This window comes from Lipomyces oligophaga (assembly GCF_038497815.1).
Source record: "Lipomyces oligophaga strain CBS 7107 unplaced genomic scaffold V1516scaffold_3, whole genome shotgun sequence".
In the NCBI taxonomy this organism is placed as follows: Eukaryota; Fungi; Ascomycota; class Lipomycetes; order Lipomycetales; family Lipomycetaceae; genus Lipomyces; species [Lipomyces] oligophaga.
The window spans coordinates 540,296-566,434 of NW_027117787.1; the positions used below are offsets into that span (position 1 = coordinate 540,296).

The 26,139-nt window shown below is 43.6% G+C and overlaps 11 protein-coding genes and 1 non-coding gene across 12 annotated transcripts; 6 read left to right on the forward strand and 6 right to left on the reverse strand.

The window, feature by feature from the left end:
- Positions 1-133: 133 nt before the first annotated feature.
- V1516DRAFT_622044 (fungal-specific transcription factor domain-containing protein) lies at positions 134-2,971 on the reverse strand (the record flags this gene model as incomplete). The annotated part of the gene is made up of 3 exons (XM_066919557.1): positions 134-503; positions 723-2,379; positions 2,659-2,971. The coding sequence occupies 3 exons, from the start codon at positions 2,969-2,971 to the stop codon at positions 134-136; spliced, it is 2,340 nt and encodes a 779-aa protein (XP_066777968.1).
- A 487-nt stretch (positions 2,972-3,458) lies between these two features.
- On the forward strand, positions 3,459-5,086 carry V1516DRAFT_672813 (putative oxidoreductase C terminal-domain-containing protein). Its single transcript, XM_066921805.1, has one exon. The coding sequence runs from the start codon at positions 3,733-3,735 to the stop codon at positions 4,981-4,983; it is 1,251 nt and encodes a 416-aa protein (XP_066777969.1). The 5' UTR covers positions 3,459-3,732; the 3' UTR covers positions 4,984-5,086.
- Positions 5,036-6,771, reverse strand: V1516DRAFT_672814 (Ribophorin I). The gene has a single exon (XM_066921806.1). It carries the CDS (start codon positions 6,571-6,573, stop codon positions 5,128-5,130), a length of 1,446 nt encoding a protein of 481 aa, XP_066777970.1. The 5' UTR covers positions 6,574-6,771; the 3' UTR covers positions 5,036-5,127.
- Positions 6,772-6,816: 45 nt separating this feature from the next.
- On the forward strand, positions 6,817-7,577 carry V1516DRAFT_649117 (RNA-binding domain-containing protein). The gene is made up of 3 exons (XM_066920226.1): positions 6,817-7,017; positions 7,075-7,178; positions 7,230-7,577. The coding sequence occupies exons 1-3, from the start codon at positions 7,000-7,002 to the stop codon at positions 7,432-7,434; spliced, it is 327 nt and encodes a 108-aa protein (XP_066777971.1). The 5' UTR covers positions 6,817-6,999; the 3' UTR covers positions 7,435-7,577.
- A 210-nt stretch (positions 7,578-7,787) lies between these two features.
- V1516DRAFT_t34 lies at positions 7,788-7,883 on the reverse strand. The gene has a single exon. It is a non-coding gene; the product is annotated as a tRNA-Leu (tRNA).
- Positions 7,884-8,450: 567 nt separating this feature from the next.
- On the forward strand, positions 8,451-10,246 carry V1516DRAFT_672818 (uncharacterized protein). Its single transcript, XM_066921807.1, has 2 exons — positions 8,451-8,591; positions 8,681-10,246. The coding sequence occupies exon 2, from the start codon at positions 8,941-8,943 to the stop codon at positions 9,838-9,840; it is 900 nt and encodes a 299-aa protein (XP_066777972.1). The 5' UTR covers positions 8,451-8,591; positions 8,681-8,940; the 3' UTR covers positions 9,841-10,246.
- A 159-nt stretch (positions 10,247-10,405) lies between these two features.
- V1516DRAFT_700994 (hexokinase-domain-containing protein) lies at positions 10,406-12,314 on the forward strand (the record flags this gene model as incomplete). The annotated part of the gene is made up of 6 exons (XM_066924126.1): positions 10,406-10,444; positions 10,512-10,635; positions 10,707-10,732; positions 10,787-10,855; positions 10,913-11,148; positions 11,209-12,314. The coding sequence occupies 6 exons, from the start codon at positions 10,406-10,408 to the stop codon at positions 12,212-12,214; spliced, it is 1,500 nt and encodes a 499-aa protein (XP_066777973.1). The 3' UTR covers positions 12,215-12,314.
- On the reverse strand, positions 12,268-13,921 carry V1516DRAFT_253922 (uncharacterized protein). Its single transcript, XM_066918809.1, has 2 exons — positions 13,707-13,921; positions 12,268-13,652 (listed from the first exon to the last, which is right to left on the reverse strand). The coding sequence occupies exon 2, from the start codon at positions 13,625-13,627 to the stop codon at positions 12,404-12,406; it is 1,224 nt and encodes a 407-aa protein (XP_066777974.1). The 5' UTR covers positions 13,628-13,652; positions 13,707-13,921; the 3' UTR covers positions 12,268-12,403.
- On the reverse strand, positions 13,832-16,339 carry V1516DRAFT_622434 (BRO1-like domain-containing protein; the record flags this gene model as incomplete). The annotated part of the gene is made up of 3 exons (XM_066919586.1): positions 13,832-15,985; positions 16,035-16,080; positions 16,140-16,339. The coding sequence occupies 3 exons, from the start codon at positions 16,337-16,339 to the stop codon at positions 13,832-13,834; spliced, it is 2,400 nt and encodes a 799-aa protein (XP_066777975.1).
- Positions 16,340-17,119: 780 nt separating this feature from the next.
- Positions 17,120-20,844, forward strand: V1516DRAFT_700998 (E1-E2 ATPase-domain-containing protein; the record flags this gene model as incomplete). The annotated part of the gene is made up of 3 exons (XM_066924127.1): positions 17,120-17,906; positions 17,955-18,017; positions 18,065-20,844. The coding sequence occupies exons 1-3, from the start codon at positions 17,222-17,224 to the stop codon at positions 20,842-20,844; spliced, it is 3,528 nt and encodes a 1,175-aa protein (XP_066777976.1). The 5' UTR covers positions 17,120-17,221.
- Positions 20,845-21,125: 281 nt separating this feature from the next.
- On the forward strand, positions 21,126-23,270 carry V1516DRAFT_672831 (phosphatase 2C-like domain-containing protein). Its single transcript, XM_066921808.1, has 2 exons — positions 21,126-21,857; positions 21,917-23,270. Exons 1-2 carry the CDS (start codon positions 21,229-21,231, stop codon positions 23,118-23,120), a joined length of 1,833 nt encoding a protein of 610 aa, XP_066777977.1. The 5' UTR covers positions 21,126-21,228; the 3' UTR covers positions 23,121-23,270.
- On the reverse strand, positions 23,228-25,221 carry V1516DRAFT_672833 (RGS domain-containing protein). Its single transcript, XM_066921809.1, has one exon. It carries the CDS (start codon positions 24,909-24,911, stop codon positions 23,514-23,516), a length of 1,398 nt encoding a protein of 465 aa, XP_066777978.1. The 5' UTR covers positions 24,912-25,221; the 3' UTR covers positions 23,228-23,513.
- Between the last annotated feature and the right edge of the window lie 918 nt (positions 25,222-26,139).

Below are 26,139 nucleotides of genomic sequence, written 5' to 3' on the forward strand. Positions count from 1 at the left end.
ATTTACAAAAATGATATCTTTCCAAAATTCGCCCCAGCGTTTTCAAAACAAGCAAATCAACGAAACTCCACACCCCAAAAATCTTGAAATTCATTTTTCACCTTGTATCTTGATGCACTTTGCATCTTGAGAATCACGAGTTAACGACTGGCTGAGCATTTGATCCCATGCTTTTCTGCTCCTTACTACTGTCAGTTTCTGTCGCAGCAGGTACCAATTGAGACGAATCCAATTCTGATTTCATAATGATCGTGGGAGAGACGGGAGTAAACACGCTGCTCGCTGGATCAGAAAGGGCCGAGACTGTAGCAGGCTCTGTTTGACTTGTATCTGGAGACATCTGCATGCCAATCATATTCAAACTTTTCAGGAAATCATCCAGATCCGCATCGGTAGAGAGCATCGAAGGGAAGGCAACAGTTGTGAGGTCTATCGGAGAGGCGACATCACGGAGATGTTCCTGTGTTAAGAGTGCATTGCTCAGCTCTAGAGAATGAGAGAGGCTGAACTCTTGCTGGGAAAACTGAGCTGCGATGAGAGATCGATCGTTGATATTGATGGCATGAGACAGCGACTCAACCATTGGAGTACGTGTACCATCTAATCGTAAAGCCTTTCCTGAATTCTCCCGTTCATGCCCGCCTGAATTTTGCATAACTGTATTATCCTCTGGGTGAGGACGCTTCCGCCCTCGACTTTTTTCCTTTTCGCGATTGGAAGACAGACTATCCAAAGACTCCAAGCGAGATCGTAAGCTCTCAGAGAGCGATAAGACCCATGCAGCATGATCCCAATGATCTTGCGCCTGATATACAACCATCTCGCAAATCTTTAGCTGCGTTTTAAATAACCGTCTTGCTTCATGGTTTCGGGAGCTATTTCGGATCTGAGTGAACAGCATAACAATAGCCATAAAAAAAGCTGAATAGACGTTCTGCGGTAGATTGGCTATGACAGATCGCGTAACCAGCGTAGAACCGATATCAGCGATCTGAGCGACCGCATCTTGGACTTCGATCATCGAGATGTAAGAACTCAGGTCATCGGATCCACCATCAGAACTCTGGGGGGTTGAAGGAGCCATTTGTCGCAGGTAGATAATATTGTGATAATATCCCAGCATGACTGAAACGCAAAGAACATACTTTTCCGATTCAGGATCGCACGAATCTAGACGCATCTGACGAGGAAGTTCTTCATACCAAGAATCAAGCTCACGACATATGAATGCCACGAACGCTCGATCAATTCGTCGATGTGTAGTTCGGGCTAGTACCATTTGTCGTAGAATAAGCGCAAGACGGGTCATTGCAATTGAGTACATGCCTGTTTCATCCGCACGTATACCCCACATCTCTCCACCTGGGTCCGCATCAGATGCAAAATCGGACGGACTGGTAAACTCAGCATCGCATTGAGTAAGATTAATCCGCAGTGGCTTTCCAAGTAAGGCCGAACAAAAACTATCTCGAGTAACTAAGCAGTTCCAAATTCGTCGAAGATGGCCACGGTCATCATCTGGGACATCAATAGAGGGATGAGAGCGATGAATTCCGAGAGTCTCAGCGACATTAACCGCAACGTTTATCCATGAATATGTATTCCAGTACTCATTTGGTTGCCCTCCCCAAAACGACAGCAAAACAGCGCTCTGAAGTATAATAAGCTTATCCTTTTCATAGGAAAAATCGAAGAGAGATTTAGCACGCCAGTAAAATTTCATGCGGGCCTCTTTTCTCGTGCAAGAGTTTTCGGAGCTCAGAAGACTCATTGGACAGTAAGTAGCTGCAGCAAAGCAGATAGAATGCAATAGCAGCCAAGGTACTTTATTTTCTTCATAAAGTTTTTTGAAGGCTACTCGGTCGATGACAGCGTAATAAGGATGTACTTGCTGAAAGAAGGTGGCTATAAACTGGTCTAATATTGGCTTCACAGGCTTTTCGAAGCATTTTTCAGCTTCCAAATAAGCAATTTTCGTTGGTGACATATGATCCGGGTGAGCATTTGAAGGAATCATATTGGAAGAAGAAGATATTGAAGTAGGTTTTGCTCGAGGACTACCTTCTGATTCCGGGGGCGAGAGACTTTGCAACAGCCCGCCCATTGGAAACGAGTCACCAAAATATGAAACAGTATTACGATCAACATTTTCCTCCGATTTTTGATCATTAACAAAGTAGCGGAAAACGACAGACCATTTGTCTGAATGGGCGAGACCAGAATTACCAGTAGAATTTAAGCCGTGAGTAGAATTCAGTGCAGTTCGCACATACCCATAGGATTTTTGCAATCCCGACGAAGAGGATGGGGCTCCGAGAACAAATACCTGAGGAGGACTATTTGTATTGGCTGCTGAACGGCCTTCCGTGGATGTTGCTCCTGATATTAAACTGTTGATAAGGTCAGGGTTGGTAGGAAATGCACCATCTGGTAGGACAATACAGATTTGCTGTTGAGAGCCTGAACCCCCAGCACCACTTTTATCGCTCGGAAGCGTTTGAACGATAACTGTCTGAGAATGAGTGGGATCACTGGACCGCCCATTCGTGCCTGTAACTGTTGTAGATTGTGCAGGACCCGATCTATTGTTAATATTCATAGCTAAATTGGCAGCGTTCGCAGCAACAGAAGCAACATTAGCAATCGACGCAGTATCACTCTGAACTGTGCCTGCGGATGTCTGCTGTTGTTGCTGTTGTTGCTGTTGCTGTTGCTGTTGCTGCTGCTGTTGCTTGCTCTTTCTAAGCCAGTCTTTTCGATCGTAAAGACCACGTCGCGACTCGATAACCTCGCAATCCGTAAATGACCGCTCGCGGCAACGTGTGCAAGGCGAGCCGTTAATAGAGACGTCGCACCTGATTTTGGACGCATGGCATTTCTTGCACGCTACCGATGATCGTGTGGGTTTGTAAGGAGCAGGTTGGGGAGCAGGGGGTGGTGGTGTAGGAGTAGCTTGCGTAAGTTGTGCCATTTCTTGCGTAGAATTTTGTAGGCGTGTGGAGCTGTCGCTAATCATGGGAATGGTCCTACGTGGCGGCGAGCGCAGGTATAGCAAGGATAAAAATATAAGACCTCGTTAAGGACGATCGGAGGTCAGAACTAAAGAAAACCCAAAAACGAAAACAAAGACAAAGACAAAGACAAAGACAAAGACAAAGACAAAGAAAAGAAAGGTGGAGTCTGTTTTCTCTAGTTCCCCAGTTTTAATGCACACCACGAGAACCCTGCTGATCCAAAATGGTGTCTAGTTCGTCTTGTCGAGGACCACTTCCGTTCTCGCGCTTCCACTTACTCTCAGAACGTCTTTGCCCGGGATTTTTGCGGGGAAGAGCTTCCGGTTTAGGGGATAGATAATCATGTGATAAATAATAGGGTTTTGTGCGGCTGTGCCGCGGCAAGAGCGGTTGCGGTAATCTGCCGCTACCGACGGGGCTGTTAAGTTTGCTGCTCCGCAGTTATGTTCTTCGGGCAGCTAGTTTGGGGTCGCAGTCCGGCTCTTTCCACAAGAATAGAACTGGTTCTACTCTAGTCCCGGTGAAGGCAAGGTTGGAGCTGGAACGAATGGTACTAGATTCGGTCGGCGCGGGACGCTAGGCCGAGTGACGATGTATCTGCGGTCTAGTAGGAAATAACTTGGAAATATATATAATTCAGCGGATTCTTTCTCTGTATATCGCTTGAGAAGCTCCTCACCAACTCTACATTTCATTCCCGCAGCTGATCTCGATCCTCATGACTATCACTCCTGAGCCTATTTCTATTGCCTTTATTGGTGCGGGAAATATCACGTTTGGAAACGACAATGTACTGTGGAACCATTCGTCCCGACTCGAACACCTTCTAGGAGATCGTCTGTCTGTCTCTGCAATTATTGATCCTAATCCGGCTCGAGTCGAGTCGGTTTTAGCACAGAAGCGAGCTTCCCCGCCTGCAGTAGCAAATGCTTATGCGGACACCAAGTATTTTTCTTCTGTTACACCGGAGGCACTTGACTATCTTAAGCAAGCAAAGCTGGATCTGATCATCATCGGTGCTCCTCCTGCCTATCGCGGAACTACCATTACTGGGCGTAATCTTGAGCTTCTGCTGATTGACGGATATGGATCTACTCCTATTCCTCCATTATTCATTGAGAAGCCTGTTGCAACGACTCGTCCAGATGAGCCTCTAGAGGTTGCTGTTCGGATTGGAAAGGCTCCTCAGCATGTTACTACCGGTATGGGATACATGTTTCGATATCTTAAGGTTGTCCAAAAGCTGGTTTCTATCATTCGTGAAAATAATTTGACTGTCATGTCCATAGTTGCTCGCTACGCGAATGCTTATGCTCGAGTGCGCAAGCCGGAATGGTGGTCAAAACGTGAACAAGGTGGCCCTATTATTGAGCAGGCAACTCATTTCTGTGATTTGATGAGATACATTGCCGGAGTCGAAGTGGATTTGAACTCTGTCAAAGCTACTGCTTTAGAATATTACGAGCCTGCCGGAAAGCTTTCTCATCAGTGTATTGATGAAAGTGCTTTGATTCCCGAAGAAGAGCGTATCCCGCGTTGCACTTCGGCATTTTGGAAATTCGAGAATGGAGCAATTGGTACCCTCATTCATATTGTTGCGCTTCATGGTATTCGTTTTTCCAATGAAATAGCAGTCTACGCTGATGGCTATCAGCTTCGTCTATGTGAACTCTACACTAACCCGACATTATACGTACGATCTCCCGAGAGCGATACAACCGAAAAGGTCTACAACTATCCCGATGATGATCCCTTTTTTAATGAGATGGAAACTTTCGTCAGTGTTTCAGCTAAAATGAGTGGCAAGCAACCTCTTGCTACAGCTACGGCTGAGTCAAGTTCGCCGGATGTACCACCACCATCGCCAAATATCTTGACTAGTTATGAAGACGCCTGCCAAACTTTTGCACTGACTTGGAAAATCCGTGATGAAAGTGAAATCAAGTCAAATAGCGGGAAATCAGCTTGACGGTACTTACTAAGTTCTCAGCATTTTGTCAATGCTTGTCAATTACTTTGACCAATGGGACAAATGATACTTTTATATCTACATAAATAAATCTAATTCTATACATTTTAAAACTCTTTTCCTTCTTTCGCCCTAATCTGCAACTTAAGCTGTCTTTGATATGCTTGTATCCATTCGCGTCAGTACGATGAAAGCCAAAAAAATTGCTCCAACAGCAGAAGCAACTAATAAAGGCTTGGCGTAGGCTTGCTCATTGCTGTATTTGTAGATAACATATAATTCATGCTTGCGATGCTCATCCACTAAGCTTGATGCTGATAATGTTACCACTGGACGGCCCTTGGCATCCAAATGTGACTTCCGCAGTGACCTGCTCTCAGTCAGGTTTGTATAAGTGGAGCTAACCTGTTCGATCTCAGCGCCTTCAGGAAGAACAACGCTGACATCTACTTTCTTGTAAACAGCATTCTCAGGACCCTCGATCAATGGCACACGGAGTATATAGACATCCTCGACCGTTCCATCTTCCTTAGGGAGAATAGATTGCCTTAAGCTCCGTCCAACATCGTGATTCCATCCTAGAGTGAAGCTGTAATTCCATCCTCCAAAGACGGGATATCGAGGAGATATTTGCAACAAGGGCTCGCGACTGAGAGCATTGAAATGTGATGTTGAGACATTCCCAATCTCATCGGTGAAATAGACGTCACGAGCACCAGGTCGCAGTTGAATAGGAATCTCTTTAATAGCAGAAATTTTCTCGTTAGTCATCACTGACGCCTGCCATCTGATCCGCGAAAATTGATCGGACAAATCAGCTACTCCGTTATGCAACCAGTAATTCTCTTCGGTTGCCAAATTTCCGCCAGTATGAGATACCCACAATTCACGTTCCAGCTTATCTACAACAATCATTGGCTTGTTGTATTCATATTTAACTCGAATCGGCATCGAAGTCATCGGAGGCACATCTGAGTAAGGACCGTAGGTGAGGGTATTACCATCGACTTTTGGGTCGTCTCCATCTCTCGAATATCCTGTAGGTGGACGATCAGCAACTCTTACTTTAGTACGCTGCTTGACCACAGTATAGGGCGTGATAATCGATCGCCCGCCATCCCATACTAAGACTTGAGCTTCTCCTTGCTTAATTTTGCTAGGCTGTGCAAAGGAACTAAACACTCTCGCACTTGCGATGGAGATCGTGGCAGTTTCTCCAGGAAAAATAGCTTCATCAAAATCAATTTTCAAAATAGAGATGCCTTCAATCACGGAATTCGAAGGTGCTAAAACAGTCAATGGAATAGTGCCATCGCCTCCTTTACGTTTGACATCAAATATCGACAATTTAGGACCGGGTTGGGCTTCATCGACCAGCGAAGTATTCAGTGACCAGTAAAAACTTGATACAGGAGTAGAAGCTTTGCTTTTCAAGATCAATGAAATGGTTTCTCGGGAATAAGTTTTGGTCAGATCAACTGTCCGCATTAGATTTTCGATTGTGAAATCATCTGGTAGTGGAACTGCAGCGACTGTCGATGCTAGTAACAAGACTGTCGCGACAAACGTATACAGATGCAGAGAAATCATGATAGTAAAGCCAGATTACTGTACAACACCACCACTCGCTTTCAATTTCACAGGAAATGACAGTAATTTAGATCACTTTCCCGCAATTGATCGATCAATCCAATTTTGTGTGAGATCTAGAACGCTGAAGTTATGTCTTCGGACACGTCGCCTCGTACCCTTGACTTTTGCCCCTACCCTTGCTTGTTACGCAGCAATTCTCCAGATGGATGAAAATGGATTACTTCTGAATACGTAATAGATCACCAGAAGGTCTGATCAGAATTTAGCACAGACATTATCGAGGTTTACCTAAATTTGTCTCCGGTTGGCATATTATTTCTATATTTTCTTTTCTTTCTTGTATTCGATTTTTTCAACCTAATTATTATTGCTATCATTATTCTACCCATTTTCAAATAATATCACATTTGCATCAAAATCACAATGTCCTATAACAGTCGAGTATGTGCATTGATCTGCTAGTCAGTTTGCTTAGCCACAATATTGACTGTTATTCAGAAAGTTACATCAGAGATAAACAGAATTCTATTTGTTAAAAACCTCTCTTACACCGTAACTTCGGCAGAGCTGTACGATCTATTCGGCAAATATGGTTCAATAAGGTACGTATTAGTTTGCTATTTTTCTCTGAACATTAGCTGATTTTCTATCAGACAAGTCAGATTAGGCAATGCTCAAGGGACCAAAGGAACTGCTTTCGTAGTATACGACGACTTACAAGACGCCAAGATGGCGTGCGACAAGCTTTCTGGTTACAATTTTCAAGGGCGATATCTTGTTGTGCTGTATCATCAGCCCGACCGAAATGCAATGGCTTCTGTGAATAATGGCACCAATTCAAGTCCATTGGCCGTGTGACTTTGTGTTGTAGATAATAGTGTACGATCTGGCGAGCAGGGTTTATGAGAAAATTTAGGAGTAGGACTGTATATTTTAAGCTGTTTTGATTTTTTTGTATATATAAAGAAATAGAATAATACTAATATGCTATGAATCATTTTTGTGTTTTAAATACTTCCCCCAAAAATTGCAAATATCTATAGATAAATATCGGTGACGGAAATTTGAATTTCGACAAAGCTGAACTAGTAGTTCAAGAAGATACTCCAGCTGGCTTTTGTAACCTTAATTCCAAATAGTTTCATTTAGCAGGAAGAGCAATATATCTCACGTTAAACCGCAAATATACTCAACAGATGGAAAAAAAATAGTGACGGATGCGAGGTTCGAACTCGCGCGAACTCACGTTCAGCAGATTACGTTCTGAAACTTAAGTCTGCCGCCTTAGACCACTCGGCCAACCCGCCAAAATCTCTCCTTAACCTCAAATTCTTTGAGTTTTTACCTGAAACGTTTATGACTAATGAGTTAGTAATTTTTGTGATGGGCGATAGCAATTGTTTAAATATTTTATGAGCAGGTTGAAAATAGATTTCAGCGTTAATGGCATTAGCCCAAAAAAAACTTGCTAAAGCCCACAGCTAGAGCTTAGCTATACAAATTTTCTTCGAAATGAATAATTTGAAATAAGAAATCTTGTTACGAAGCTTGGTGTACAATTTAAAGATTAGAATCTAGTGAACGCGTCATATCAACACATCAAGTGTAGAAGATTTGAACAAAAAGACTCAAAATAAACTGTGTAAAAGGTAATTTATTAACTCTTTTATCGTGACGTTTTATCGTGACGCCAATCGTTAATTTATACCTAGTCTAATAAGTTGTGATCTGCGAGTGTGCGAGTTTAGGTCGCGTGGTATCCTACGCGTTGAGTTGAACCTCATTTTACTTCGAGAGCCGCAGACTCGAAGTATTAGCTCCGAATCAGGAAGGCTTTAAATAAGTTGTTGCACGAAATGATATAATCAAGTGGAACTTAACACAGAAGTCATAGACTCCTGCCAAAAAAAAAAAAAAAAAGGACGTAAGTACTTATTTAACATAAAATACCAGAGATAGTTGTACTACGTTTGTCTGCGGATCACAGACCTTGATCCCAGATTGATCTTAAATCCGTAAGTTTCAAGGGTCCACCGTTTTTGACCTCATGATACAGTTGAGCTAATATGTTGGATTTCAAGCTAATATTTGCACAACAAAATAGAATCACCTTGATCTCAGTTGCGGCAACTTTAGCAATTTGTATAAAGCCTCTTCAATTTCCAATTATATGACCTTGCAGTAATGACACAAGCACTCAACTAACAATGATTCTCTCCAATATCCAGCAGTTTTTATCGTCGATTCCAGAACCGCCGATCCTTCTCGTGTTAATTCTTTATATAATTCTAGTTGTCATCCCACTTAGCATCCTTCCTTTGTCTTTAGTGCTCCTAGTGCTAATACTTCGTTCAGAACCCACAGATGTACGAGCGAAATCTGATAAGGATAATTAGGACATTTTCCACAGACCGAGTCAGATTTCTTGCCCCAAACTACTTTGAAATGAAACAAGAGACAACAGAACTTATGGAGGCAATAGTTATGGGTATGATAATATGCGGATATTCGATTGTACTTGTGTTCTGTGTCCGTAAAGGTTACAGAAGAGCAAAATCTATGCAGAACAAAACTGGAAACAGCGATACAGAATTTTACACCTCCAGAGGGTTGCAATTGATAGCCAAAGAAAACAAAGGAAACCAAAAACAGAAATTAGAGTGTACTGCATCTCCACGCGTATGCTCCATGGTCAGAACGAAGCCTCGATGGAACAGAGGACAATCAAAGCATCTACCAAATTTACCATCCTCTACGATGGCAAATATTACGCACGAAAACCAGAAGGCTAAGACAATTTTAGATCGCAATTCTTGTTATATCCCTCGCTGTCACTTCTGTCGCGATTCAGTCTCTCGCTGCCATTCTGTGCACAAGTCTTGTCTCGCGTCTGATCTGCAAAGAGAGTTAACTCCGGGAGGGTCCTGTTCTAAATTTGCTTACACTTATAATAGGAAACGCCGAGCTCTGTCCACTTCAGGGTCTAAAGCCTTGACTGAAAAGCCGATTATCTATTCAGAATACCTTCCAGTTTTTCTATATGGAGCCAGTGTCTCTCTGAGAGCAAAAAATTCAGACGAGTTTGTAATGGTCAATGGCCGAAGAATTGGGTCAAGAGAGAATATCATCGCAAAAGCAATATATCAGAAGTTCATAGAAAATGCTCGCCCGGATAAAGAGGTAGACCGCTCCATCAGCGATCGCTGTTCAGGGTTGGCACCTCGCTTGCAGATTTCGAGCAGTCGCAAGAGAAAAAGAGTGTAGAGAGTAAGATTATCAATTTTTACCTATTCAAGCATGCTGTTGTATATGTTTCAGAGTTGGCCGCATGGAGTTGCGTATAATTTGTCGTCATAATCATTATTTTTAGTAATGAAACAGGGTTCTCTCGACTAACTTACCTTGTACGGAAGTTTAGAATTCAAATCCTGTCCGTTAAGCACTACACGTACGCAGCAACTAGAGTTTCTGCGGCTGAGCAGTTTTACGAAGCACCGAACCTTAGCAAAAGAGCAGAGCTTATTAGAATAGACAGAATCGGCAAATTTCGCGATGGAAATGAAGTCACTCGAGCCTCATGAAATGTAAAGGTGAGAGAGTGGCCGTAGATCTGTTACCAATATAGAGAGCAACTGTTTCAGCGCTTAGACTGCTTGACTGGGAAACAGTAGTGGGCCAAACAATGTAGGGGCGTCATGCTAAAGAAGCTTAAATTGAACTGTCTCGACTCCAAACCTGCTTGATAATTGGATTCTAATATATATCTCTATCAAAATCTCAAAAGTTGCACACTACACCAATCGTTTCAGACAATACAGCATTAATCACAATGGTGCATTTAGGTCCTAAGAAGCCTCCGTCCCGAAAGGTAAGTTCCGATACTGCATTTTGACGCAATATGCGAGCGCTCGATTTGCTGATCTGGGTAATCACAGGGATCGATGATCGATGTCCCCCGCGACTTGATGGATCAGATCGCGCAACTCGAGAAACTTTTTTCTGTGGATACTGCCAAGCTTAATCAAATCGTCGATCATTTTGTTTCAGAACTTGGAAAGGGTATGCATTGATTCGATTTCAGAGACTGAATGTTCCTGTTCTTGTTTCTATACTGATGCTGTCACGTTTAGGACTTGGAAAAGGTGGAGGTACTATCGTAAGTGGATCTATCTCTCGCTTCCTGATCCAAACCTATTAACCGTGTCTTTAGCCTATGATTCCAACTTGGGTAATGAGTATGCCCACTGGAAACGAAACAGGAAAATATCTTGCACTTGACGTATGTTGATCTGTCTTTTGAGTTGACTTTGAACAACTAACTAATCACTGCAACTAGATGGGCGGTACCAATCTTCGAGTGGTCATAGTTCAGCTCTTAGGGAATCGTAAATTCGATGTGACTCAAAGCAAATATCATATGCCGGATCATATCAAGACAGGAACATCCACCGAGCTCTGGGACTATATTGCCGAATGCCTTGACAAGTTCCTCACGCAGCATAAACACATTATTGGGGAGGAGGCCGAATCTGGTTTAGTAGATCTAGGATTCACATTCAGCTATCCTTGCACGTAAGTATTTTTAAGGGGAGTTCTGAGTATTGCTTAGGGGGCACTCGACTAATTTAGTAGTCAAACTGCCATCAACAATGGTGTGCTGCAGCGATGGACAAAGGGGTTCGACATCGACAACGTGGAAAACCATGATGTACAACCTATGCTTGAAGAGGCCTTGAAGAGGAAGAATGTTCCAATTCGAGTCCTCGCGCTGATCAACGACACCACCGGCACTATGGTTGCATCTCATTACACTGATCCAAACACGCAAATGGGATTGATCTTTGGGACTGGCTGTAATGCTGCATATTTTGAAACTGTTGGCGACACTCCCAAACTAGAGGGTCTTGTTGATATTCCCGATGACACTCCAATGGCAATTAACTGCGAATGGGGTGCTTTTGATAACGAGCATGTGATGTTACCTCGCACTGCTTATGATGCTCAGATCGATAATGATTCGCCTCGTCCTAATCAACAAGCTTTTGAAAAGATGATTGCCGGTCTTTATTTGGGTGAGATTCTTCGATTGGTCTTGTTAGACCTCAACTCGCAAGGGTTTATTTTTGAAAACCAAGATGTCTCTTCGATGACCAAACCTTATTCAATCGACGCATCTTTACTTGCACAAGTTGAAGAAGATCCTTTTGAAAACTTGTCCGAAGTAGATGATCTCTTCATATCTCGGTTCAATATCATCACAACTGAGCCTGAACGTAAGTTAATTCGTCGTCTTGCAGAGTTAATCGGTACCCGGTCTGCACGTTTATCCGCCTGCGGTGTTGCTGCCATCTGTAAGAAGCGAAACATCCAAACATGCCATGCAGGCGCTGATGGCTCAGTTTTTAACCGATATCCCAACTTCCCTGAACGTGGAGCTCAAGCGCTCAAAGAGATATTTGGCTGGGATGACTCGTTGGATCCTAAGGATTATCCAATCAAGCTCGTTCCAGCTGAGGATGGCAGCGGTGTCGGTGCAGCTCTTATTGCTGCATTAACATCAGAAAGAGTCAAAAAAGGCCTGCCTGTTGGCATGAAGGAGGAGTACGTGAATGGCTCGAAGCCTCTACCAAAGTTTTGATTCCAAAGCATTCAATAGCGATGGTCAAGAGCACGAGGCTATTCTACTGAGTTTGAGTGTGTAGGGAATTGAGGGGGAGTGAATGTATGTATCTATTTTGTTAAACTCTAGATTTCACTACTCGTCGTACAAATGCCTAGTTGGTGGCTATATATACATAAATTCAAAAATCCTCCATGTAGGGCAAGACTATAATCCAAGCGCTTGGGAAGGTACATTACAAACGGCAAATCCGAGTGTCATAACACCACCTCCGATAAGTTTTCGCGTTTGTGGATGATATTGCCAGGAGGTGATCCCGCTAGTAAATTCTCCATTATCCCACAACACGATATGAGGAATTGCGTAATTTTCGCTCTCTTTGAAAAGTAGTGCAACAGAGCTGGCAAACACGCCTTCGTGCGTCGGTAGATAGGTTTTGAGAAGAAATTGTTGATGATCGGGCGATCCGGCAACTATGAAGTCTTGCGTGCCAGGAACGAGATTTATTTTTCCAAGTGAAACGTGCAAGTAGAACTCAGACGCCCGGTCAAGTTTGTGGTCGTCGATATCAATATCGAAAATCGTAAGTCTGCCAATTTTTGAGTCCGATACGGCTAGCTGCTTACCGGATTTCAACAGTATGATTCCATCTCCAGAAGATAAGTCATCGATAACTGTGCTGCAGACAACCGAGCTTGGATTCGACTGATGGAAAGAACAATACGTAACGTCAGACCACAGAAAGGGTCCGTAATTGTCCTCAATACTTCTACCACGGCCTTTGCGGAATCGATGATCGTTCGTGATATAGAAAGAGGTTTTGGAAACGGCAGCGATCGAGCTTGGAGTCCTAATCTTGGGGCTTTCAATTTGATACAGATAATTCATTTGTGTTTCGGCCGTATTATATTTGAATATGGCAATCGTGCTAGATGCTCGCTGGTGATTGACAAAAAAGAAATATCTCGTATCTGGCGCATCCTCAGGATAATAAACATCAAACCCTTGAAAAACCAAGTCATAGTCGCGATATAGTCCTAGAATTTCAATGTAATCTATCTTATCGGTGACTGGATCATACACAGCGAACATATCCATAAAAGGCTCCTTGTGTCCTCGATCGCTGAGTCTGTTAAACGGTGGATAGAACCGCGCACGATTGTGGACGGAACCACAGGCCAGATATATTTTCCCTGTAAATTTATCCATCTTTACATCTTCGCACGCGTCCACTCCCAAGTTCATTGCGCATGAGGTCCCCTGCACCACAGAATCAGCCGATGGTACAGTAGTCGACAGCTCAGTCGAGTTGAATGCTAGCAGATTGGGAGTCGCTAGTCGTCGCCATTTGAATGGAGACGGTAGAGTAGAGGTGATAATCACCGCGTAGAATAGAATTATTACAGAAAGAACTTTTGTAGCGACAGCCATCTTTTAATGAGGATCACAGAGAAATCTGGATATAGTTAATCATCATACACGATTAGTTTATAAAGTTGACTTCCAGTACCGATTGTGAGACTCACGCACAGGCCTCAAAGCATATTAACCCCAACCTAACCTCTTCCTGGGCCCACTCTTTACATTCGAAGACTTGAAATTCTACTTAATTAGTTACTAATATTCCAGCTTCAGCTATTCATGATACTGTTTTCTATTCCCAAACTGAATTCCAGCCTCTGGGTTCCAAAGTCTTGATTGCGCTCCCAAGACTGCAGGTGGCAAACCCTGAGCTCTTGGTGCCGGTAGTGGACTTTCCGTTCGTTGGTGCTGCTGCGCCTGCATGCTTCCAATATATGTCTGATTATATGATAGTTCATCTCCTAAATTTAGACGATCTAACTGAATTGCAAGTTCTGATTCGGTCTCTCGCGCATCGATCCGTCTGCTAAATACAAAATCATTGACTTCGTCTTGAAATTGAGTCAAAGATCGAGAAAAGTCATTATAGAACTTGCGACCATCTTCAAGATTGGTCATAAGCTCCTTGTACTGGAAATACGCAGTTTCTAACCTTTGTATTGCGGTTTCTCTCGCAGAGGCCACAGATCCGCGAGCTTTTGCCAGAGCTGCAGAAAAATCCATGTTCGTTAATTCTATTTCGGTTAACAGCCTAGATTGCTCTTCAGATTCTTTGTCCAGCCTTTTCTTATCTTCATCGTATAAGCCCTTCAAACGTGTTGTAAACTGCTTTTCAAACATTGTTGCCTCAATCTTTCCGAGAGGATCCATCTGTTCTAATCGAGCTGTCTCCTTTAACACCAGTTGCGTCACATCATCATTCTGAGCCTTTTCACGTAAATCTTCAATGAACTTCCGTCTGCGGTATTCAAATCGAGACACTTCGTTCATTCGTTCGCGCGTCTCAGCCGTTCGCTTCTCGAGCTCTGCATCGGCCTTTGCAGAAGGTATCTCATTTGGAACGTATTTTTCAATAATAACAACATCTTGATCCAGTAATTTGAATGAATTTTCGTTTTCTCTAAACTTAGATCGAACAATTTCGTCGCTTTCGCTTGCTACTTTAAGAAGCTCCCCTAGTGTTGCTGCTTGCGCAAACAATTCTTTTCCTGCTTCTTCAGATGTTGGTCGTCTCCACGTTGTGGTTCCATATCGACGTCGATATTCTGCATCCTCTTTCCGCTCGATATTGAGTGTCGTGAGAGCTTCATCATAGACGGAGCTATCTACTTGCGACAGACTGCGCACATCTTCGATAGACTCAATTAAAATCTGATTTCCACCAAGTGCTTGTACCTCACCAATATGAGAAACCAGGGTTGGAGGCAGGCCGACAGGCCGCTCGAGGGCTTGAAGAGATCCCGGAAGTCCTAATCGAGTGAGAGAATCGTGAAGCTGGACAGTCAGAACGTCTAACTGAGAAATGATTAACTTATTGACAAGAGTATCTCTGCGCTCCACGTATATACTCGCAGCAACATGAGCCGCAAATGGAACCAAATTTGAAAATAGAGATGGACCATATTTGTCGTTAATTGCATCTGCAAAATTAGCAATTGGATTTGGCACGATTGCTGATACTGTTGAAGTATTCTTAACAACAGTGAGTGAGCTTGCAGCTGGAACCATTTGTAAATAAATTAAATCATTATCTTTTTCCGCCCTAGCAAGGTCTGATTTTAGCTTTGTCTGGAGACCCTTCAAATCTTCAGAAACAGGGGAGGAGACATTTTTAGCGCTAGACAGGGCTTTTTTCACAGCTTCCAAAGCTACTAGTAAACGAGCAATTTCTTCACCAAATTTCGAAGCAGCAAGACAATCTGTGGCAGTTCGGTACTGGGTCGCAGCCTCAAAGTGAAATTTCTTACAGGTAAGATGATTGATCCACTCTGAACGAATTGCATTCGTTCGAATGGTGCAATCGAGGGCGCCTGAGTAGAAGGCTGATACCTGACTCGCTAGCCTAGCCACAAGAGAATTTTTAAGGTTGTCCAAAATTGCTTTCTGCCAGAAGCATTCTTGGGCCTGCGCAAGCATCAGGAAGATCAAGACGTCTAACGTTGCCGAGACTAAATCTTCTGGAGGATTCATTTTCATCTCCGGCAGCACATGTTCTTTGAGAAATGTCAGGCAGCCAGCTGAAAACTGAAAATATTGAGAGGCAATTCGAAGTCCATCTGCTGTAGCGCGGTTCTCCTGAACGCCAAGTTGGCTATACAGGGCTCCCAGATTGTATAGAATATTGGCACGTTCATACTGCAAGTCTGGGTGGGTGACAGCAGCAGATGAATATCCCAGTGAATTATACCAAACGAAATTCACTTTTATCTAGAAATCAGTCAATAAGCCTTTATTCAGACAAAGAGGATTAACTCACATCAGCCGGAAATTTGACCGAAAGATACGTCAATTGTACGAAATATCTAGCAAGATGTGTTAATATAGCTGCCGCATCAACACACTCCTGTTCCGATAGACAAACCTCGTAAATTTCTCGCAGCTTGATAATCGTACCTCCAAACTTGCTACTTCGGACCGAAGTCTCTCCAGCTCAGCGATATCATTCTTGAACATATCAGGGTGCTGATCATAGCTAGTTTCAATGTAGGACCGTATTGCAGGAGTAAGTGATATCTGATCTGTCCTTCGAAGCGGTATGCTCAGCATATTAGAAACCATCATATCTTTAGTAATAATATAAACACAAAAATGAACAATAAAATGAGTTAAGTATAAGCTGAATCGCACAAGGAAAATATTATTTCAATTCAACACTTAGTTGTTGACGTTGCCATCGCAACTACACACAGTACGGCAGCTATCACATGACTAAATTGAGCCGCGAATATTGCGATGGGAGTAGCCGCAGAGAAACGAAAATCGACGACCAAAGCGCTTTTCAAAACGGCAAAACATCAAGATGTGAAGAACGAAGTCGAGATCATATTTGCAGCGAGAATTGGAATAGAAGTTATCAAGCCAAAATGGATTGGAATTTTGCTAGTGTGCGATTGACTGCGCTCGTGTTACGCTAACGGAATGGGCAACAGATGGACTGCTTTGCTCAGCTGTATTTATTGAAGTCTACGTTCGCTACAGCTTCAAACTGACTGCATGTACTATGTTACAATAATTTAGAAAAAATACGACCAATTGCGCAGTTTTATACCACTGCGCTCTGATTTTACTTTATAGTTAGCGGCAACTGACGATCATTTGGAATCGCTCAAACTGAGCTCTGTTGGGCCAGATGCGTATAACCAACTGTGTCCTAGCATAACACTAATTTTTTTATCATTTAAGCGCATCGCTGTAGAATGGAGCAGGGATAAGAAGTTATCCATAATATTCACTATCGTGAACTTGTTACCGCGAACTTGTTCCATTCGTGCTCTTTCTTGTTGTCTGGCTACCCGATAATCCGATGACCCTAACCTTAAGATAGAGGCATCCGCACTGTGTAATCTAGACTATTCTGATTCCATAGCTGCGACGCGCTGAGAACGAAATCGGTAACTACAAATCGTATTTCAGCACGTTGGTCAAAAAAATAAATCTGGTATCATGGATAATGAGCTAGTGGAAGGCTGTTGTGACTTGGTCAGTAATGACGCTCCTGATGAGCTTACAGACTCGTGTGAGCTCGATTGTTGCCGGGGTCCAGATAATATATACAATACGACTGGTGACGATGCATGCAAAGACTTGGATCAGGATGATTGCTGTAGGTCGACTATGGAGGCCGAGGCTAAGCCAATAGGCGATTGTTGCGGTACAGGAACATGTGCAGATACTGTTGAAACTTCTGGTCTTTTCTGTGCAAACCAGAAGGAAAGCTGCACGGATAACTGTTGTCAGAACGAAGTGATTCTTAATTCTGGCTGCTGCAATGACAAATCAGTTGACCATTACGGCGATGAGGCAGAATCCGATCTCAAGGAGACAGAACTTTGCCAGGACGGCTGCTGTAAGCGAAGAGATGAATGTCTCGACAATTTCGAAAAGGCTCCTGAAAATATCTGCTGCAGTGCTAAGCAAACAGTTGAAGATTGCTGTGATCGAAGTATTACCGAGTCTAAATCAGACTGTGGAATGGAATGTTTTGATGAGTGCGGATCTGATAAAGCTTCAACTTTTGTTAAATGTTGTTCGGGTAGTTCTACTTCTAATATTACGGGAGATAAGCATACAATTCTTCGATTCCGGCCTTCAAAAGGAAAAGCTGCACCAAAAACCTGTGAATGTGATGGTGAGCGTGAATTTTACCGCTGCAAATTGCTTGGTATTAACAGATTAGATGAGTGTGTCGGTCGACTCGCAAAAGCATTATGTCAAATGGAGTGCGAAAGCTTCAGTCAAGGTATATTGGATGTATGTCTTGATATGCATATTTTAATATTTGAATAGATAGCTGTAAGCATCATCAATCTGTTGCTTCTCATTACTCTTCTTTTATTCAATCGAAGCAAGAAGTTCTTTGGCGATGCATCTGTTCGGTAGCTTCACAACTTGGCATGTCGACATGCTGCGCAAGTTCTGAGTCTTCTGGAGGTTCTGGAAATTCATACTCCTTTTTGTATCCTCCTAGGACGTCCTGCTATAGTAGAAAATCGCGTTCACGTCTAACTTCTCGATCGACGGATTCTATCAATAAATGCGCAGTTAAATGCAATTTGGATTCTTCTACCAAAGAAAATTATGAAGCTAAGGTCCAGAATCGAAAGGTTGAATCTTTGAGAGATGTTGAAGCCGCGCTAGAAACTGAGAAGTTGACTGTTTCTATTCGCGGCATGACCTGTTCGTCTTGTGAAAGTAAAGCATATTTGGCTCTCCAGAAAAGTCTTGGAGTATCCAATGTCTCGGTTAGCTATTTGTACTCCAGAGGAACACTGGAATATAACAGCAGCTTAACGTCTCCAGCAAAAATATGTGCTGAAGTGGGGCATATCACTGGATTTAAATTAGCTGTCCTTAGATCTGATGAGTCTCAGTTTTATTGTGTTTCTCGTCGCCGTCCAGTCGGAGACCAAGCCGGTATTTCAGCCCTGGTAGGTGAACTTTGGAAAATTGAATATGATCCTAAAGTTACTAGCGCCCGCCAAAAAATTGCTAGTCTTGGTCTTGAAGTAAAAGATATTATTCCAAACGAAGAAGTTAGAGAAGAAGGAGGAAATCAAATTCTAGGCTTTAAGATTGACCAAGATGTCAAATCATATTTGTTGCAATTTCTTGGTGCACTAGGTTTGACTATTCCTATTCTTGTACTCTCTTGGGGTTCTTTTGATGATTCAAATTCTACTGTCCGATCGAGTATCATGTTAGGTCTAGCCACGTGTATTCAAGTAATTTGCGCTCGCAAGATCTACTGGTCTGTTTTTTTAACATTACGAAATGGATATTCGTTGGATTCGGACTGTCTTGTAGCTCTTTCCACTTCTATCTCATATCTATATTCTTTGGCCATTTTCATCAGTCATCGGTTAGGTGAGCTCAAAGATGAAGATGAGATATATGAGGCACCATCACTTCTTATTAGTCTCGTCTTATTTGGAAAGCTGATTTCTACGGTAATCAGGCTTGTTGCTTCTCGACAACTGAGCTTTACTTCTTATCAGCCTACTAAATTTTTATTGGCTGGCTCTTCTGAAAATTATATTTCTTCGTCTCTTCTTCAGTATGATGATGAGGTTGTACTTAATCGAGGCGAAAGAGCTGTTACAGATGGTATCATTACTTCTGGTTTCGCTGAGTTCGATGAGTCGCATATTACAGGGGAATCGCTCCCAGTCTACAAGAAGAAGGGTAATGAAGTACTTGCTGGTGCAGAAATGATATCTGAGTCTCAAGTTATATTCCGAGTAACCCGCCTTGTACCCGAAAATTCTGTTTCAAATGTCAAAGTTCTTGTGAACTCTGTCTCTTCGTTTCGAATGCGTCAAAGCGGTCTAGTTGAGAAGGTTGCGACGCTTTTGATTCCGATTATGATTGGAGTAACGTGTCTGGTTTTTGTAATCTGGATGCTTGTCGATACTCAAGGAACTAGGAAATGGTCGAGCTCAAAAGCTGCAGCTCATGCTATTACTTTTGCGATCGCAACTCTTGCAGTTTCATGTCCTTGTGCGCTTGTCCTTGCTATTCCTCTGGTTTTATCTGCTGGAGTTGCGGTGGGCAAGGAGGAATATGGTATCTTACTTAAATCTGCCATTCCTGTCGATAATGCTCATAGAATAAAGCATGTTGTTTTTGATAAAACTGGAACTTTGACTTCTGACAAATTGGAAGTGAATTATGCGTGGTTCAATGAATCAACTGATTTGCCTGTTCGCAACCTAGTTGAGCTCGTGGTTTTAGGCAATCATCATCCAATTTCTCGTGCTGTTGCATCATATTTGACGAAGTTTAATCAAGACGTTCGAAGGGAAGTCGTGGAACTGGGTGAAATTGAGCAAGTCATTGGCTCCGGTATGATCACGACAATTAGTTCACCTACTACGGAGAAGCAAGTCACGTTAGTTTGCGGGAAGCCTTCCTTCGTTGGAATTGCACAGCATGATCAAAGGATTAAATCGGTCCTATCTAAGGGTAGTTCCTTGTTCTGTGCAGGAGTCCGTGGAGGTCCCATTCTTGCAATATTTGGAATCACCTCTACGATTCGTGCTAACAGTTCTCAAGTGATAGAAGCCCTTAAGCATCGTGGTCTCAAAGTGCATGTTCTTTCAGGAGATTCCAGTGCAGCCGTTTCAACTGTCTGCTCGATGCTTGGGATCACAGATTTTCTTGCAGAGGCTTCTCCAGAAGATAAACTGCACTATGTCACCTCTGTAAAAGAAGACAGTGCGGGCGTATTGTTCTGCGGCGACGGTGCGAATGATTCGATTGCACTTGCTGAAGCAGATATTGGATTGGCCATGACGAGCGAAGGAATCACGCTAGCAGCTGCGGACTCGTGTATTTTGAACGGGGATATTGCGGGGGTGCTTCGCTTATTTGATGTGTCTCGTCAAATATATATTCGCATTATTCTTGCAATTGTTTGGGCATTAGTCTACAATTTCTTTGCTGTATTGGTCGCATCTGGGGCATTTGTGAGTTTCACTATTGGGCCTGCTTGGAGCGGGGTGAGTGAATTGATTAGTCTTGCTCCGGTAGTCGGTATCGCCTTGTCAACCAAACTCGCTCGACCTTGATCTTTCTCAAGATCCAAAGCCTGATTTGGGATTTATAAGGCGAGTATTTATGACGTATGTGAGATTTTGGAGATTTTAAGAAGATATGAAAGAGCAATATATAAGGCAAAAAAGATATTATTTGGAATTAAGTTAGTAGAAGCAGAGATTAAATTAAATTACCTTGATTGATATGTGTGGAGAACCACAAACCCCCGAGATAGAGACTTCTCCGCAATTGTGCGAGGCTCCATAACAGACTTTTAGATTGGTTTAGAATAACTTCTACTTGATTTTTAAACCCTGAAAATCGTAATTTCTATTAGCAAGTTGTAATAATAGATTGATACGGGGTTAAGATTCTTGACTGATTCTAGTTTTATCGTTACAGACTTGAGAATCACGATGATCTATTCCCGGTGTGCGCGTGTGTGCACGCAGATGATTCGGGAGCAGCAATACTCGGTGTCTCGAGTTACTTTTTCGTATCTGAGATTATGTAGCTCCTCATTTTCTACCTCTTCCTCATCTTCGTCGTCGTCTTCAGATTCATCGTCATCGTCATCGTCATCGTCATCTTCGAAACCGAATGGGAAGAGTACCACCGGAGGAAGATTTGCGGCAGCGACGGCGGTTGTTACGGTAGCCGCGTCTGCGCTATATGTTGCGACGCAGTCCTCTGGGGAGATTTCATCATTGATCTCGCGAGTTGTTAAGCCTACGCTTGTTCATAATGATGCCCGTCCTGCACCAGATTCGTTTGCTGGATCAATACCACAGTCACCTCGACAAGTGCAAAATTATACCACCAAGATCACCCATACTCTCTCCGAAAATGAGATTGCTGAAAGATTGCAGGAGCACCAAGAGTCCTATTTGATTGAAGGAGGGGGCGGCGGCGTGTCACGTTTTGATATTACTCAGTTAGCTAGTAATGCGCAGATCGAGGATGATTATGTTGTCCGTGTCGTTGATATTGACTTTGCGGATGGTAAGTCAGACTGGTATTTTTTCGGAGTCTTCGATGGCCATGGGTAAGTTTAAGACAAATTGCATAGTTATGAAGGCAATAGATTAACAAACTGGATTACAGAGGATGGAATACGTCGGCTCGACTCCGAGAAACTATCGTTCCGTACGTTGCTCGAGAGCTCTTGGAAACGGTTAAGCCAGGAAACGAACGACGCACGTTCAGCGATGAATCCGATGCGAATGCTCGACTGGTTGACAGAGCTATCGAACGGGCGTTTCTTCGTCTCGATGATGACATTGTCAAGCGTCCAGTGGAATTCTTACTTGAGAATCCCTATAAGCCTGCTTCTCCAGAGATTTTGATGCCTGCATTTGCCGGCTCATGTGCACTGTTGTCGATATACGATCCCGTCACGCAGACTCTTCGTGTTGCATGTACTGGAGACTCTCGTGCAGTGTGGGGTCACAAGGCACCCGATCATACATGGGTTGCTACACCGCTTAGTTATGATCACACTTGTAGGAACGAGACGGAAGCGAACCGGATTCGTAACGAGCATCCCCATGAGCGGGATACCGTGATTCAAAACGACCGTGTGCTCGGCCGGCTCGAGCCCTCGCGTGCATTTGGAGATGCTCGTTTCAAACTTCCTGCTATTGTGATTGAGAACGCTGCTCGTCTATTTTTCGGTCGCGGGGCCCCAAAAAACTCGTTGACCCCCCCATACGTTACAGCCAAGCCGGAGATCGTTAGTACTAAAGTGGAGCCTGGTGATTTCCTGATCATGGCGACAGATGGAGTTTGGGATGAGCTATCTAGCCAGGAAGTCGTATCTTTAGTTGCTGAGTGGGCACGAAAGCATCAAATTGACCATGGTAACAAGCCACCTTCAGGAGTCAAGCCTGTTGCCCGAAATTCCTGGCTTCGGGCTCTCGATCTTAAGGATATTCATGTTATTTCAGATACAACAGAATTCGAGTCGCGTATTCGCGAGCGTGAATTGCCTGAGGTCGAGCGTTTAGCTCGTATGGTTGCACAAACTCAAAAACATTTCTTTGGTCGGTTTACAGTGAAGGACGCGAATGCTGCAACGCATATTGTCCGAAATGCGCTCGGTGGAGCAGATATGGAGCAAACGGCAATGCTACTGAGCATTCCTTCACCACTATCTCGTCGCTTCAGAGACGATATGACTTGTATAGTCATCTTTTTCGGCGATCCTCCACAGTTTCAGAAAAACAAGAGCATCCCCCTGCAACCTGTGAAGATTGTCCCTCTCGAAGAGGCATCTGCTCCGTCGGCAAGCAAAACTGAGCAAGATTAATTATAGATGGAAAGTTTACAGTTAGATCTAGAAAGATATCTAGAAATGTTATGTCAGGACCGTTGTCATTTAATGAAGATGCAATATATAAATGTGTATGTAAACAATTTTTTATTTGTCATCAATATATTTCAAATGATAATAATACAAGACAGTAGAAATTATAAAATGATAAGGTTCTAGATAAATATTGTACAGCTGGAGACCTGTATATCATGAAAGGACTCGAAAAATTTAGATTGAGCCAGCCAATAGGTGAATATACATATGACGTAAACAGAGAACTAGAAATACAAAAAAATACAAAAGCCACACAAAGAGCCAAAGCAATAACGCCAGCAGTAACAGTTAATATTCTATCCAATAAAAAAAAATTGAAACAAAATGAAGGATCTAGTAGTGGTGCCAGAGCTTTTTGCCCATTCGACGCCAAGATTTCCCACGAGACATATTATGCTTATCCGGATGGTCTGCTAAATCGTCGTCTAGCATCATGGCATCCGAATCGGACTCCGGACCGCAAGAATCATCTGAAATATTATGTTCATCTGACTCCGGAAACGATGTGTTCCCACAATGTTGGTCTTCAGCAGTCATCATCGTGGCATCATGGTCGCTATACGAGGAGGAAGTTGACTGATTCCGTCGAGAACTCTTCGATTGGCGGGATGAAGATGTTGTAGATGACATATTGGAGCTGTGTTGTGTATTGCTAAATGACCGATGTAACGGCAGGCGCCACCCATAGCTGTGGTGCGTATGTGAAATGGATGAGATGGAAGATGAGAGTGACGAGTTACTGATGTTGGAAGTACTAGTTGTCATCATGTTGAAGTCTAGTTCGTCGGAGGCCGACGTACCACTAGGACTGGAAACATATGTGTCTTGTAAAAACCGCATAAATACACTTTCTTTCATGAGATCCTTAACCGCAGTCATCGCAGTCGCAAGTTTGTCAGGAGAAGGTGGAAGTCGATCATGAGAAAGCAAGAGCAATTCATCACGGACTGTGGATGGTAGGTTGAGTTCTCTAGCAGAATCAGGCCGCACATACGAATCGATCAAACGCCGCCAAAGCAGCATTATGTGGTCAAATTCTTTGTGGTCCGTGGCAAGTTCGGATTCAGAAAACCCGCATTGCACTTCTACCGCAGCTTCATATACTTCTGTGTAGCGATGTACATCTGTGGTGAACTCAAGAGTTTCTAGACAATGATTCTGCGCCAAATAGGCCATGAACTCAGCTAGCGAGTATGGAGAAGGCGCATCGTTTGCTAGAACTTCATCCAAGGAAGGCAAACTGCGGATGCTAATACACCGAGGAGAAGTTGACCGACCGCAAACACAGACATTAGTAGACGAACTTGGCGGCAGAAACCAAGCGCTTGATTGAGGAACAGAAGTAGGGGCGAGGTTGCTGTTGTCAGTGTTGTTATCGATGGATTGTGCAGGCAGATATGACGAGGATTTGATGGAGGGCAAGCTGGAAGAAATATACGCCGGTGAATTGGGTGCAGAGTTTGTAGGCGAGGATGCAGCTGAGGTAGAAGCGGAAGTCAGATCTGGAAGTTGTTGTAGCAAATGGTGTGGTGCTTGGTCGGAGGTTGGTACGGGAGAAGGATTGACAGTTCGCGGTGCAACAGAGGTGGTGGAATGATCATTCTGCGAGTCAGACTCCGGTAGCTGACCAGACCGCGCTGCCTTGCTGTGGCGATGATCTCGGCCAACAAGGCCCATGAACATCATACTCGAATTGTAGCCAGTGCCGAGGCCCCGCGGGCGATGAGGCATGTAAATGTGGTTGAAGTTGCGAAAGCAGTCGCCAGAGAAATGCGTGGGCGTCGCTGGTTGGGATGGCGACACGGGCAGAACGAGTGCTAGAGTAAGCTGTTGGAAGAACGCTGCTGATGTTTAGACCAGGACGTAGACGGTCATGAGAACTGAACACAATGTTCGTAACGAGGGAGAGCGAGAATTTAAAATAAAAAGAGTGGTGTGGACAGAGCACTTAATAAAAATAATCACGAATCGTTGGTCTGCTCAGTCGAAGTGGTTGGCAAACAAGAAGGTGGCCAGCCCATCTGCGAGATGCCGGACCTTTCCTGGTATTTGATGGTGTTATTATCTAAGAACCGGACCAGCTCGCAAGCGCCGCCGGGCAACCTAGAGAGGGGGATTCTCCATGAGACACGCACAGACCCACTCCACACAAAGTTTTATCCGGGCAAGGGTGACAGCTCGCACTTTCGTGCGAGCTTTCGGAGAGTGCCGGAAAAAGTTTGCGCCTGATTTGGACAGACTAGTTCCTATTTAGACTAGCGCGAACGAAATCGCCTGAGTATTGCCACAGTTAAGGTTCGACTGGTGAGTTTAAAGTTCGACTGCACCCGAACCTGCGGTGGTTTTTTTTTCCGGCGCTGATTGTTAATGGCTGTCCGAGGTTATTCCTTCTACGTGGCCTCGGCACGCTCTATTTTTGTTACACACCAAATCGCTACAGTTCGGATCCAGCTCGCGTTGGACCGAGCGACGTCATCGTTCCGGTGTCGTTTCCCTCTAATATGCCCTCCCTGGCGATTAATACGGTAGACAATGTTCACAGAGAGCGGCAAACCAGACCAAAAAAAACAATACACGACAACGGCCTTTTGCTATGCGGTTATTGTTTGCGAATATTTGTCTCTTGGTAATATTTCTGGGTATTCGATATTCCTTGAACTTCGATCTCCCGCTCTCGCCGGCTGCAGCAATTAGGAGAGTTAATCAAATTGTCTGCTTAGAAAGATGATCAGCAAGTGTCGAAGCCTTGTCACCCCGTATTGCCCGTCTTGCGAACGTCGTGTTCTTGTTGAGTCGGAATATCTGGCAGAATGATGAATACTCCGCAGTCCTTGACCGCACCGCAAGTAGCGATCCTTTTTCTTGCTCTACGGTACATTAGAGACCCGCACTTCTGGTCTACCAGAAATAATAATTTATTTGCCTCTTGTTTATCCGCATTCGCAAAGTTGGTTACTTT

Bases quoted from the DNA above. Each gene is read 5' to 3' on its own strand.
- V1516DRAFT_672813 (XM_066921805.1), top strand. From the start codon at position 3,733: ATGACTATCACTCCTGAGCCTATTTCTATTGCCTTTATTGGTGCGGGA.
- V1516DRAFT_672814 (XM_066921806.1), bottom strand. From the start codon at position 6,573: ATGATTTCTCTGCATCTGTATACGTTTGTCGCGACAGTCTTGTTACTA.
- V1516DRAFT_649117 (XM_066920226.1), top strand. The intron at 7,179-7,229 runs GTACGTATTAGT...ATTTTCTATCAG, and splicing joins GGCAAATATGGTTCAATAAG to ACAAGTCAGATTAGGCAATG.
- V1516DRAFT_672818 (XM_066921807.1), top strand. From the start codon at position 8,941: ATGTACGAGCGAAATCTGATAAGGATAATTAGGACATTTTCCACAGAC.
- V1516DRAFT_253922 (XM_066918809.1), bottom strand. From the start codon at position 13,627: ATGGCTGTCGCTACAAAAGTTCTTTCTGTAATAATTCTATTCTACGCG.
- V1516DRAFT_672831 (XM_066921808.1), top strand. From the start codon at position 21,229: ATGATCTATTCCCGGTGTGCGCGTGTGTGCACGCAGATGATTCGGGAG. The intron at 21,858-21,916 runs GTAAGTTTAAGA...ACTGGATTACAG, and splicing joins GGAGTCTTCGATGGCCATGG to AGGATGGAATACGTCGGCTC.
- V1516DRAFT_672833 (XM_066921809.1), bottom strand. From the start codon at position 24,911: ATGCCTCATCGCCCGCGGGGCCTCGGCACTGGCTACAATTCGAGTATG.